At 49.4% G+C, this 15,119-nt stretch overlaps 1 protein-coding gene across 1 annotated transcript in view; it reads right to left on the bottom strand.

Moving 5' to 3' along the window:
• CERS1 (ceramide synthase 1) overlaps window positions 1-15,119 on the bottom strand; it is a 78,337-nt gene that overhangs the window by 28,667 nt on the left and 34,551 nt on the right. The window contains exon 2 of the mRNA XM_086946912.1: window positions 4,820-4,979. Coding sequence (XP_086803038.1) covers window positions 4,820-4,979 — 160 coding nt within the window. The remainder of the gene's footprint in view (window positions 1-4,819; window positions 4,980-15,119) is intronic.

Genomic DNA, 15,119 nt, shown 5'->3' with positions numbered 1-15,119 from the left:
ATCCACTCTATACCCCCGCTCCAATCCACTCTATACCCCCGCTCCAATCCACTCCATACCCCCACTCCAATCCACTCCATACCCCCCACTCCAATCCACTCCATACCCCCCACTCCAATCCACTCTATACCCCCACTCCAATCCACTCTATACCCCCCACTCCAATCCACTCTATACCCCCACTACTATCCACTCCATACCCCCCCACTCCAATCCGCTCTATAACCCCCACTCCAATCCACTCTATACCCCCCACTCCAATCCACTCTATACCCCCCACTCCAATCCACTCTATACCCCCCACTCCAATCCACTCTATACCCCCCACTCCAATCCACTCCATACCCCCACTCCAATCCACTCTATACCCCCCACTCCAATCCACTCTATACCCCCCACTCCAATCCACTCTATACCCCCCAGTCCTATCCACTCCATACCCCCCACTCCAATCTGCTCTATACCCCAACTCCAATCCACTCTATACCCCCACTCCAATCCACTCTATACCCCCACTTCACTCCAAACCATACCCCCCACTCCACACCATACCCCCCACTCCACACCCATACCCCCCACTCCACACCATACCCCCCATTCCACACCATACCCCCACTCCACACCACACCATACCCCCAACTCCACACCACACCTCATCATACCCCACTCCACACCACACCATACCCCCCACTCCACACTATACCCCCCACTCCACACTATACCCCCCCACTCCACACTATACCCCCCACTCCACACCACACCATACCCCCCACTCCACACCATACCCCCACTCCACACCATACCCCCCACTCCACACCATACCCCCCACTCCACACCATACCCCCACTCCACTCCACACCATACCCCCACTCCACTCCACTCCACTCCACACCATACCCCCACTCCACTTCACACCATACCCCGACTCCACTCCCCCACTCCACTCCATACCCCCCATTCCACACCACACCCCCCACTCCACACCATACCCCCACTCCACTTCACACCATACCCCCACTCCACACCATACCCCCACTCCACTCCACACCATACCCCCACTCCACTCCACACCATACCCCCACTCCACTTCACACCATACCCCCACTCCACTCCATACCCCCTACTCCACTCCATACCCCCCACTCCACTCCACACCATACCCCCCACTCCACTCCACACCATACCCCCACTCCACACCATACCCCCCACTCCACTCCACACCATACCCCACTCCACTCCACACCATACCCCAACTCCACACCATACCCCCCACTCCACACCATACCCCCACTCCACACCCCCACTCGACTCCATACCCCCACTCGACTCCATACCCCCACTCGACTCCAAACCATACCCCACTCCCCTCCACACCATACGCCCCACTCCACTCAATACCCCCGCTCCACTCAATACCCCCTGCTCCACTCAATACCCCCTGCTCCACTCCATACCCCCCCGCTCCACTCCATACCCCCCCGCTCCACTCCATACCCCCCCGCTCCACTCCATACCCCCCCGCTCCACTCCATACCCCCCCGCTCCACTCCATACCCCCCGCTCCACTCCATACCCCCGCTCCACTCCATACCCCCGCTCCACTCCATACCCCCCGCTCTACTCCATACCCCCCGCTCCACTCCATACCCCCCGCTCCATACCCCCCGCTCCAATCCATACCCTCGCTTCACTCCATACCCACGCTCCACTCCACACCATACCCCCACTCCACACCATACCCCCACTCCACACCCCCACTCCACTCCATACCCCCACTCGACTCCAAACCATACCCCCACTCCACTCCTCTCCACACCATACGCCCCACTCCACTCAATACCCCCGCTCCACTCCATACCCCCCGCTCCACTCCATACCCCCCGCTCCACTCCATACCCCCGCTCCACTCCATACCCCCCGCTCCACTCCATACCCCCCGCTCCACTCCACACCCCCCGCTCCACTCCATGCCCCCGATCCACTCCGTACCCCCTTGCTCCACTCCATACCCCCCGCTCCACTCCATACCCCCCCGCTCCACTCCATACCCCCCCTGCTCCACTCCATATCCCCCCGCTCCACTCCATACCCCGCTCCACTCCATACCCCCGCTCCACTCCATACCCCCGCTCCACTCCATACCCCCCCGCTCCACTCCATACCCCCGCTCCACTCCATACCCCCCCGCTCCACTCCATACCCCCCGCTCCACTCCATACCCCCCGCTCCACTCCATACCCCCCGCTCCACTCCATACCCCCCCGCTCCACTCTATACCCCCCACTCCACATCCCCCGCTCCACTCCATATCCCCCCGCTCCACTCCATATCCCCCCGCTCCACTCTATACCCCCCCGCTCCACTCTATACCCCCGCTCCACTCTATACCCCCGCTCCACTCTATACCCCCCCCCGCTCCACTCCATACCCCCCCGCTCCACTCTATACCCCCCACTCCACATCCCCCCGCTCCACTCCATATCCCCCCGCTCCACTCCATATCCCCCCGCTCCACTCCATATCCCCCCGCTCCACTCTATACCCCCGCTCCACTCTATACCCCCCCGCTCCACTCCATACCCCCCCGCTCCACTCTATACCCCCCACTCCACATCCCCCGCTCCACTCCATATCCCCCCGCTCCACTCCATATCCCCCCCGCTCCACTCTATACCCCCCGCTCCACTCTATACCCCCGCTCCACTCTATACCCCCCCGCTCCACTCCATACCCCCCCCGCTCCACTCTATACCCCCCACTCCACATCCCCCCGCTCCACTCCATATCCCCCCCTCCACTCCACATCCCCCCGCTCCACTCTATACCCCCCGCTCCACTCTATACCCCCCGCTCCACTCTATACCCCCCCGCTCCACTCCATATCCCCCCGCTCCACTCTATACCCCCCGCTCCACTCTATACCCCCCGCTCCACTCTATACCCCCCCCGCTCCACTCTATACCCCCCCGCTCCACTCCACTCCACCCCACTCCACACCACTGCACACCACCCCACACCACCCCCACTCCACACCCCATACCCCACCACTCTGTTCTATGCCACTCCCCACTCTACTCTAGTTGACATCTACACGTCACACCACTCTACTCCATTCTACTCTACCCCACTCAACTCTACACCACTCTGCTCTATGCCACTCCACTCTGTACCACACCACTCCACTTTACACTATACCACTCTATCCTATTCTATGCAACTCTAAGCCACTCTAGTTTACATCACACTACTCTCCGCCACTCTACTCCGTTCTACTCTACACCACTCTACTCTGTTCTACTCTACACCACTCTACTCCGTTCTACTCTACTCCACTCTACTCCGTTCTACTCTACTCCACTCTACTCCGTTCTACTCTACTCCACTCTACTCCATTCTACTCTCCGCCACTCTACTCCGTTCTACTCTACTCCACTCTACTCTGTTCTACTCTACTCCACTCTACTCTGTTCTACTCCATTCTACTCTACTCCACTCTACTCTTTGCTGCTCCATTATACTCTCCGCCACTCTACTCCGTTCTACTCTACTCCACTCTACTCCGTTCTACTCTACTCCACTCTACTCCGTTCTACTCTACTCCACTCTACTCCATTCTACTTTCCGCCACTCTACTCCGTTCTACTCTACTCCACTCTACTCCATTCTACTCTCCGCCACTCTACTCCGTTCTACTCTACTCCACTCTACTCTGTTCTACTCTACTCCACTCTACTCTGTTCTACTCCATTCTACTCTACTCCACTCTACTCTTTGCTGCTCCATTATACTCTCCGCCACTCTACTCCGTTCTACTCTACTCCACTCTACTCCGTTCTACTCTACTCCACTCTACTCCATTCTACTCTCCGCCACTCTACTCCGTTCTACTCTACTCCACTCTACTCCATTCTACTCTCCGCCACTCTACTCCGTTCTACTCTACTCCACTCTACTCTGTTCTACTCTACTCCACTCTACTCTGTTCTACTCCATTCTACTCTACTCCACTCTACTCTTTGCTGCTCCATTATACTCTCCGCCACTCTACTCCGTTCTACTCTACTCCACTCTACTCCGTTCTACTCTACTCCACTCTACTCCATTCTACTCTCCGCCACTCTACTCCGTTCTACTCTACTCCACTCTACTCCATTCTACTCTCCGCCACTCTACTCCGTTGTACTCTACTCCACTCTACTCTGTTCTACTCCATTCTACTCTACTCCACTCTACTCTTTGCTGCTCCATTATACTCTCCGCCACTCTACTCCGTTCTACTCTACTCCACTCTACTCCGTTCTACTCTACTCCACTCTACTCTATGCTGCTCCATTATACTCTGCTCCACTCTATGTAAGACTCTCCTATACGTCACTCCAAGCTAATGTATGCCACTTTACGCCACTCCACTCTACACCATGCCACTAATGTTTAGCCTTGCTAAACAGCAGCCATGCTGCTGTATAACATGGCTAAAAGACATTGGCAAAGCCAATCGCTGTAACATAAGCAAGACCTGTTAGCTTTACCAATGCTTGTTTTTATTTACCAATCGGTCTCAAATCAGTAAATAAAAAAAATATTATCCCACTGTAGGCACACACAGGCATGCTGAGCATATGTGCTCACATACACTATGACATGGCGGGCCAGGGTCATTGCATCTTTTGTTTTGTTTATTTTCTTGGCCATGCTACCCAGCAGTGTGGTTCCCAGGCCTATGGTTTTCAAATGCAAAATGTAAGCAAAACAATCTGAATGTTGCATGCCTGTGAGAGTGATGGTTGTCAACACTAAGCACCTTCTAATACTGTCATACCGTGAAAGGTAGAAGGCGGGTCCCAGAAGAAGGTGTATTCCTTGAAGAATAGGAGATAGACAGAGTAGCCCCAAGACGCTGTGTAGAAGAGGAGTTTCCAGGCGCTCTCTGGAACTTTAGCAGCATCTTTTGGTTGCAGGTTGCACCACTGTGCAAATGGCTGAAAGACACAGAACAGTACAGTGTAAAACACAGCGCGCCTCTCTTCAGTTGCATAGACAATATTTCTAATTGTGGTCAGTCAGAACTGACAGACAACATAAATTCCTGGAGGATTGTGCCTTTTAAATTTGTATACGTTTTGGCGGAATAATTTCCAATCCTTAATTCACAAATTTTCAAGTGCCTAGTGTTTATTCATATTCTCATTGTACAGGGAAAAACTGAAGCACAAAAACAGCCGCCACGTGTTTCGCCCATGTGGCCCATCGGCCATGGGCTTTCTCAAGGCAAAAGTCTTGGTCTGACGTTCGTTTTCCTTGATGAAGCCCAGGGTTGATGGGCCACACGGGCGAAACACCTGTCGGCTGTTTTTTTGCTTTGGTTTTTCCATGTACAATGAGAATATGAATAAACACTACACACTTCAAAATTTGTGAATGAACGATTGGAAATTATTCCGACAAAACTTATACAAATTTGGAAGGCCCAATCCTCCACCCATCTCTAGACTTACCCTATATTGGCCTTGGGTGAAGCCATTTGTGAGGAACGTGCCACCACCAAGATTGGGCCCTGAGAACTGCAGCATGAAAGTCCAGATTTTCCCACCCATTAGAGCAAACAACATACATTCCTGGAAAATATACTAGGCCTTGCCAGACCACCATGATGCGACTAAGCTGATGGCACAAAGGTTTGTTTCCGGGGTGATTCACTGCCAGGTATGGAATAATCTAAGTGCATTGAGTATTAATCAAGAGGAGACACCGAATCTAGTAATAAATGACCCCAGGGTACCAACTCAGGCTTAAGTCTTCAACCTGGCCTGAGGGCTGCCTCGACTGCAATGAGATTCCTTTCCAAATTCGGGGAGGAGCTTGTTTTGTTACTTAACAGCAGCAAGATGGATGTGGGCCTGCTGGCTGCGGCCCTGATGAACCCGCCCCCTGGTCCAGGCATTGCTGAACCCGCCCCCTGGTCCAGGCATTGCTAAACCCGCCCCCTGGTCCAGGCATTGCTGATGTCACTCCCAACAGCCTCAACATGGGACATAAAGACAGGAAAACAGGCTAGGAGGTGGAATGGCACTCCTTTAAAAAGAGCATCCTGGGATGTAGAGTGAGGGCGGGTTGGTGGGAATTGCACTGACGAGGGAGATACTACAGAAAAATTGGATTACTATTGACTTCATTACGCCAGGATATTCGGCTCTATACAACCTAATTACATTATGTGATTCTCTGTACACTGTCATTATTGCCTATGTGTTGAATGAAAACAACACAAAACAGTTTTTTTTTAAAAAGAGCGTCCTGCGGGTACCGCAGATATTTGGCGGAACGCTAGGTAACGCGTATTCTGAGGAAGTGATGGACTGTAAAACGGCCTCTGGTTTCATCTGTCCCTTGATTATTCACAGAGCCCCTGCAGCTCCCGCCTCACTTCTGGAAAAGTTTGGAGAAGGAATTGGCTAACTATTCCCAGGTGATAATCCTGGGTGGCAATAACCTTTGATTTGACTCCCAGATAGGCTCCTCGTCAACCCACCAAGGTGACTACAAAACAGGCCTTGTTTTTGGTCCACCCAGCTTGACCTGGAGCTCTTCCACTCCTATGGGATGAGTGGACCATTTCTTGGTTTCATTTGATATTTTATTCACTATCCCCACATAAAGGGCACACCTCGAATCAAACCCATTCCATCCTAGTGTTGGAGTATCATTGGGTCCACCAAAAAGTCTCCCAAAACTTCTTAGAGGGCTGGGTAGACAAGCCCCTACAGGTGTACCCGGAAACCGCATTTTGTTATTTCACTTTATCTGCAGCTTTGAAAGACGCTGACCGCTAGTATCAAAGCCCCTCTTAGGTGATCTTCCCAACCCAGCCTCACAGCCTCTTTTAAACCTTGGCCTGTCAGAGCAGCTGTTTAGCAATAAAGGTGTTCATCCCTGGGCCAATGTCATGTGTGACACAATCAGCCAGTCTTTAGTTTAGTTGACAGCTCACTGCATTCTGGGATTGTGCGTCTTGGTATTAATACTGAGAGCATGGGCTAAAAAAAGAGCCATGGATTAAAAGCCTGGACTCGCTGAAGGGGTCAACCATGACGTAAGGTCCCCTGGCAGCTATGGGTAATCTCTGCTAAGGAGTCGGGTCCTAATTGGTGCTTGTAAGCTGTTTAACCCTTTCGATGCTGATGACGAGCTCATCACCCACGGGTGTCGTGTGCTGATGATGAGCTGAGCTCGTCATGGTGCCACTAAAATGGCATTTTCCAGCACAGGGGGGGAAAATTTAATTGTACCGTGGCTCACATTGGAAGTGTTTTGGTGGAGCGGGTCGTGAACAGAGTGGTGCTCTTATCTTGACTTACGGCATAGTGCAGAAGTGTGTAGACGAGAGGGCAACGCATGCTGGTTGAGAGTCTGTGGGGGTGCTCTTAATGCTTCCATGCGCCAGAGTGCCAGGGTGTCTGCATTGTGGTAAGCCAAGTTTTTGTACAGGAAGAGAACTCCTTCCTGTACGACGAAGGGAAATGAAAACATTTGCGCCAGCCTCAAGGAGGCGTAGGATTTGGGCGCAGATCGCAGTCTACAATTCTTTGCAGAGAAGAATTTTCATCAAAACCCATAGGTGGTTGCATGGAATGCCCTCGCCCACCCATGGAAGGCCCCCTTGGCACAAAGTAAGGCGAGGCCGGGAACTGGACAGCTTTATATTACTTTTCGTTACAATTTGCGTTGGTTTGTAAATACCTACACAACACTTTGTTTGGGGTTTGCTTTAAAAAGGTAACACAAACGTGAATCTAGGTCTCAATGACACACAATTATGTGAGAGGTGAGAACTGCACACACCTCTGTCTAGTCTTGTGCTGCCCAATCATGTGAAGCCCCGGACTTCCTGCTGCCTGGAACTGCTTGCAAGCTGCCATTGCTCAAAGCTCCTTGTTTGTGCTTTGAAGTTTGAACCTGGGTGTAGCAGACCTCTTGTTGCCTGTTTTCCTGGCCAGTTCCTGCCTTGTTTCAGCCAGAGCCTGTGTCCTGATCAAGTTTCTATCAGCCCTGCATTGCTTTTGCTTCACTCTCCTGTCTGCTTTCTTTCTACAGTAAAATGCAGCCCTTGGGTGGGTCCCCTTCTAATTGTCCTAGGTTGTTCCTTCTGTTCCTTCAATTAATGTCCTTTGTTTGTCATAGCTCTTGTATTTTCTCCCCAGTCTCCTAGTTTTTGCCCCTTCTTTATGTTCCCTTTCTCCTGCAGTCTCTAGTTCCCTTGAAGTTCCAGCCTCTTGCTTGTTAGAGTTCCTAGATTTATTGTGCTTGACTTGCCCGGTTGTTCTCCAGTTTTCCTGGAATGCCCTGCTCCTGGCTATATCCAACAGCTCCCAGATTCCTTTCTTGTGCTTGCCCTGTGTTCTCATCTGGGGCTTTTCTGTCTGGTATGGATCCTGATTTGTCCTCACCTGTGTTAATGTATTCCTCTGTACAGTGGTTCACACCTGATTTTCAGGAAGCAATTCCTGCCCAATCTTGCGTTTTGTGCTACGCAAACAAATGATGGGCGGAATGCTGAATACATCTTACATTCACCCCCAGTCAAGAGATCTGGGTTAAATCCATTGTTCCTTTGCTCACCATGCCACCCCAGTTTAGGCCCAGCCATATGCAAATCAGTCTTGACCCTGTGCTTCATCCGAACAGTCCAGATCGAACTGCCAAGCCATGTCTTTCCTGGACCGTAAACAAGCATCCTGGGACCGGGGTCTGGGTATTACCCTTCATCAGCCAGGCTAGCCTGAATCCAGTGGAACAGTGAGCAAGGGACCCACGTCTGGGCATACCCAGCGCACTTAGGGTGAAAAGTGCTACGCAAACTAATGATGGGGGGGAATGCTGAATAAATCATACATTCACCCCCAGTCAAGAGATCTGGGTTAAATCCATTGTTCTTTTGCTCACCATGCCACCCCAGTTTAGATCCAGCCAATCCAATCGTGTGTCTTGTGCTAGTGCCTTTACTGTGTCACTGTGATATTCCATTTTCTTAGGAGTCACCACTGTCTACTGCTGGAACCATAAGTGCTTGTCTCGTGTATGTCAGTACAGTATTTGTTTGTTCCCTAAAGGTCTAGCTACAGAATCCCTTCTGATGCCTCCTTTCTACAGGGTGTGTTCAGGGTGACTGTCTGTAAGAGTAATCTGCACAGAGACATTGACATTCCCTGTTGCAGTGGGAGGCTCTGGGTCTAGCGGTGACCCAGTGTGTCTGTCCATTATTGGCTCTGTTCCATGTTTCTTCGCATTAAGCTTGCTTGGCCTTATCTATCTTAATCCTGAGCTTTACTCTGTTTGTGTCTGTCCTTTCCTGGTGTATGCCTGTTGCCTGCTCCTCTGCATCGGTACACTACTTCCAGAGGCAGATATTCTTTGGCCGTGAGGGGTGCTCCACTCTGAGCCTCCCCTGACAGTGACAAAATGAGAGTTCTGTGCTGAGTGCAGTGCTGTTAGTGCTTTACGCTTGCAATGCTGTGTGCCTGTCAGCGCTGGAGAATGGGCTAGGATTTTAGAGCCTGGGCAAAATGATATGTTACTGTTGGGGCACTCCCTTTCACTCAGAAACAAAGCATTTCTGAGACTTTTCTGCAGCACTCTGGCACCTCGTGAGGCCATTTTTGGTACTTCGATAAAATAGTTGGCTCAATGTAGCAACACAATGTTGCCAGTACAACACATCAGGTGGTGTTTTTTAGTTTTCAATAAGACTGGGCGCACTACCTAGTGTAAACGTGAAGGTATGAGGAAATTTAGAATAGGGTTGTGATGCGGAAAGGCGAGCGGATAAGACCCCTTAACCGTTCTAATGTGGGTTAGAAATCAAACCTACAGTACAATAAATAACTACAATGCCCTCGCACACACAATATACAATATAACCATATAGTAGGCAAATTACAACAACATTCAAAGTGTAGAGCTCAATTAAGACAATTGCAATCCAAATCTGTTTATTTATGAAATTAGATGTAGGTTTATTGGTTCCAAAAAGCCAGCCGACACGTGTTTCGTCGCGTGGGAATAGATCACTGCGACTCCGCAGGGCTTAAGACACGACCTAAAGTCCTATCTGTCTCAGTCGATGTGTCTATACAGTCTGATTACGTTGTAGTATTGTCGATTTAGTTCCACTTTTGTAAATACAGGTATTGTGAAAGAAATGGAGGAAGGAAAGCTTCTGCTGTCTACGAGGTCCCAGGTGTGGTGGGTCCTTCCGTAGCTGGGAGTAGTCCAAAGAATAAGTTCTTAGAGTTCTCAATCACGTATGTGTCTCATCACTGCAGTGCTATCGAGCAGTCTGGTTAAAACTGATATCGTCAGTGGTGCTTGATATTAGTGTGCATCAAGCCATAGACCGGGAGGGGATGCTGGGTCCGGTTCCGGATCTAGTGTTCGCTACCTGATGCTGAAAAGTCGTGAACGTGTAATCCCTCCTCCTGTGGTTCCCGGTCGCCGTTTTCCAAATACGGTCATTTGATTGAGAACTCTAAGAACTTATTCTTTGGACTACTCCCAGCTACGGAAGGACCCACCACACCTGGGACCTCGTAGACAGCAGAAGCTTTCCTTCCTCCATTTCTTTCACAATACCTGTATTTACAAAAGTGGAACTAAATTGCCAATACTACAACGTAATCAGACTGTATAGACACATCGACCGAGACAGATAGGACTTTAGGTCGTGTCTTAAGCCCTGAGGAGTCGAAGTGATCTATTCCCACGAGACGAAACACGTGTCGGCTGGCTTTTTGGAACCAATAAACCTACATCTAATTTCCTAAATATACAGATTTGGATTGCGATTGTCTTAATTGAGCTCTACACTTCGAATGTTGTTGTAATTTGCCTACTATATGGTTATATTGTATATTGGGTGTGCGAGGGCATTGTAGTTATACAATGTTGCCAGTGTTTTTTTAGGAGGGGAGGGGGGAGGGGCTTGCTTTGTCAGTGCTCTAGGCCATGCTTGGGTCACCCTGCCGCTTTAAGGAGCTGTGTGGGACGAATTTCGCGAAGGCTGCTGTCTTGGGTCCAATTTGTAACATGAGCATCTTTAGTCTGATGGGAAGTCCCAGGAAAAGGAAAAACATTCCCCGCTATTTCTGTCCAGGCTGAGCTAAGAAAGCCTGTCACGCTGAGTTTGCACACACGTGAGAGCGCAGTTCAAGGCCAGATGCAAACTGGTTACTGTCAGACAACTCACATGGGGGCCTGCAATGCATGGCTATGCTTCAAGAGTCTCACCCCACTTCCCCACAAGCTCGAGCCAGCTGCATATGCCACAAAAATAAGAAGAAAAGCAAACGAGAACAGTCACCTAAAAAGGCCCAGGTGTTGACAATAGGTTTTACATTTTAAAATAAATGTGCCATCCTATATAATTTAAATAGAATAGTAAATGTGCTTCGTGGAGGAAAGTGTACTTAGAACTGGTAAAGAAATACTTTTTTAGTTTGAATGCACATTACTGTAAAAAATAAAAAGTATTACTGGCTTTGAATTTCTGTAACCTGCAGACATCATTTAAACACACAAGGATTATAAAAAAATAACATAAAAAATTTAAAGAATGAATAGATAACGAGTTGGTGAAGTAAAGTAGTGGCCTAACAGCCTTGCCACTGAAGCGCCCTTTGTAGGAGGCCGGCTTTCTATATTGTGTACCAAAATGAAGTGCATTGTGCAGAAAGTCCAGGCGACCCTTATTGGCTTAGAGGGGCTTGCTTTAACAATCCCAAACTATTCTATTTTGTGGCAGTGTGGGCGAGCAGTTTAGGCTTATCAGAGGGGAGTGTTGAGCATTTGTTGTACACACAGAGTCATGTGTCCTAACGGTTAGGGCGGTCGACATCTAAGTTGGGGAACTGAGTTCGAGTCTCTGCAAGGACACGCAACATCCTGTGATTCTGGGCAAATCACTTAATCTCCCCGTGCCTAACAAAAATGAATGTGCCCGTCTTTAACGCAACATGAGCTCATGTAAAGGCGCTCTGATACCTTTTGGTCTAGTATGCGCTATATAAAACTAAAATAAATAAATAAGGCACACACTCACGAAAGAACTTTGAGACCAATTTAGAAAAATAGCATAGGTGTTTATATTAATTTAGACACCAACATTATTGGAATCAGATAACTACGTGACGAGTTAGCCATTTTATAAAATACGGTAGAATACAGAGCTGTCAGATTTCAGGCATGTGCGTTGAACACGGTTATGTTATCCATTGGGAGAAACATTCACTGCATGGGTACACTTGCAAACGTTTGTCAGGATTGATCTCTTGGACTTAAAGTACTTAGGGGCCAAGGTCCATGGAACCACCAGCAGTTTGGTTTTACCTGCCCTGGTGTGTCCAGGGGCAGAGGTGCTGGTCGCGATGGTGTGTCTGAGTGCAGAGGTGCTGGTCGCGATCGTAGCCTTAAGTGCTACAGTTGAAGTCAATGGAGAAAGCCTGTAGGAGGGAAGGCTGCAAATGGGTACTTAAGGCCAAGTCCAGCAGAGCCCACAGGGGTGCTCTGCTCTTGAGGGTCTCTGGAGCAAGGCAGCACCGTCGGTTGGCCAGTACTCGGGCTGTGGGGCCCGGGTGCAGAGGTGTTTTGTTAGGCAGGTCGCTTGCTTTGAAAGTACTCACTTCTTGGAGTCGACCTGATGATGGGGGACAAAACAGGACAGCAGCGCCACTCTCGATGCTGGCCTCAGTGACGCTGATGTCCCTCATCATGGGTCTTGGCGGTGTTGGTGCTGGACTGGGCACAAAATAAGCCTTGGCTGCTGCAAGAGCTCCGGGTACTAGGGTATTGGTTTTGGGAGGGCTCCTGCAGGGTCTAGCGCAGGGGTCTCCAAACCGGTCCTGGAGGGCCGGATCCATGCCAGTTTTTTTGGATATCCCCATTCAGATACATGTAGTAATTTTTAAAATCTGGCATGGATCCGGCCCTCCAGGACCGGTTTGGAGACCCCTGGTCTTGCGTTTCAAAACTCGCTGGGGAGATGGGGTTGACCTCTGTGAGTCTTGAAAACTTTCTCCTGGACTGCTGCTTCTTTGATCGACCTGGTGGTCAGCAGAACGGTGTACCGGGCAGATGCCCTCGGTGTCTTGGTCCTTCTTCTGTTCAGTAGACGAATCAGAGTTCCTGGTGTCAGGGGACCACCTATGTACTGAATTTAGGAGGCATTAAGGGGAGTGTAAGGTAGTAACCAATGGGCTACCTAACCCTGGGGTGACCACACCCCCTTATGTACATAAACAAAGTGGAATCCACTCAAGTGATAGTGATCCCTAGAGTGATGGGGAACACACAGTGTTGTTTAAATGCCCCTCACACACCAACAGGCCCCTTGGTGTCATGCTTCATCATCGGGGCCTTCGCACCCCTCTACGGGATGCGGCGTGCTGCGACTCGCGAATACGCAGGAGCACTTGAAGTGAACTATGTGTGGGGGTGTGTGTTATATACCAAGATGTGAGTGAGGTGAGGTAAAAAAATGTGAATTAAAAAATACCTGGCACGTGGGAATAAAAAAACTTTATTAAATCCCCGGCTGGTATTATTAAAATTAAAGTGCAGGGCGTGGTTTCAAAAGATACGTGTTAGGGTATCAAACCACTGTGTTAAAAGTCAACATGTTTCGGAGGTCAAAGCCCCCTTCTTCAGGACAAGGGTGAAAAGCACTTATCCTCGCCTTACTCACATGTAAGATGTAAAAGTGAAAATTAAAAATTACCACAATGTGTAATGTTCCTCACAATGTTTTATATGTAAGTGAGTGTAGTTGCGCCCAATTGGCGTAAGAACCTGTGAAGACAAAATCATAGATAAACATACAGGTCTCAAAATCACAGTTTATAAAGGAGAAGAATAATGCTTCTCTCAAGAAAAAATCAGGTAGCTCCCAAACAAATTAGTTGGAACCTGAAACAAAAATAAGGAAAAAATGGACACTACACACATACACACACGCAAACCAACACAGCTCTCTGCTCAGATGAAATGAGAGCAGAGCAATGAGGACATAAAGATCTTACTTTAAGTTCCCAAATACAGGACTTCATGAGCCTTTTAACGTATATTGGGGAATCCTTCCTTTCTAATCAGAAACCTAAGAGATCAATATCAGGGTTTTAGTAAAGGAACTTAATCAGCAGAGAGCAAAAACTATAATGTAAAACTACTTCCCAGGGTGATCTCATAACTCACGGTTACAGCAACAGCTAATCGCCTGCCTTCCCTCAACGCGGCTCCGATGAAGTGAGCTGCTGAAGGGCTAGGGCCTTTTTATATGCTTGCCTGTAGCCAATTAGTTAGAATTTGATTGAATAATGCAAGCCGGTAAATGCCCAAATACGGAGGGAAACTCCCCTCGCGTCCGGTAAGACGCTAGCGCCATACGCTGATCCTCCGCGCATGCGCACAGCTATCACCGATGGGCGCATGCGCGGCAAATCTAGCAAACGCGCATGCGCGGACGGAGACGCTTCGTGAACCACACGAAGCTGACGTAGTTGTTTACAAACGTCTAGGAAGGAGTGGCGATCGGGATAGAAATGTCCCGGGGGAAGACAACCAAGAGCCCTGGAAACATTCAAAGGCACAAAGGTGAATTTGGGCTCCAAAGAAATTAAATACCATAAAAAGGGGGGGCCCTAATTATGGAGGTGTATCTATAAATGGGCAAACTACTCTCACCGATGTGTGGAATATAAAAACAATCAGAGGGAGCACTAGACCAACTCAAAACAGGGCACAACATATGCCACATTCTGCTGATAAAGAGAACCCTATAAGTCCAGTAACAAGCATGAGACCATGCGTATACTGCAGACAAAAAGCGTTTTCACCTGAGAAGGTTCCATGGAATGGAATCATTCAGTCCGGTGGTGTCGGTGCCCAGCCGAAACACCCACCGTTGTTCTTTTTCAAGGAGACCAGTCTCAGAGGGTAATTGTTCAATTATTGTCCACTGTAGCTCATTCACACAGTGTTGACTTTCAATGTAATGGGTTGACATTTTTGTAGTTTGTTTTCTGCACCTGATGTTACTCTTGTGTTCGTTCAGCCTGACCCTGACCGGTCTGGTA

The sequence above is a fragment of the Lissotriton vulgaris genome, chromosome 12 (genome assembly GCF_964263255.1).
Source record: "Lissotriton vulgaris chromosome 12, aLisVul1.2, whole genome shotgun sequence".
NCBI classification, from domain to species: Eukaryota; Metazoa; Chordata; class Amphibia; order Caudata; family Salamandridae; genus Lissotriton; species Lissotriton vulgaris.
The sequence above is the reverse complement of the archived record's forward strand: the minus strand, read 5'-3'. Positions and strand labels throughout refer to the sequence as shown.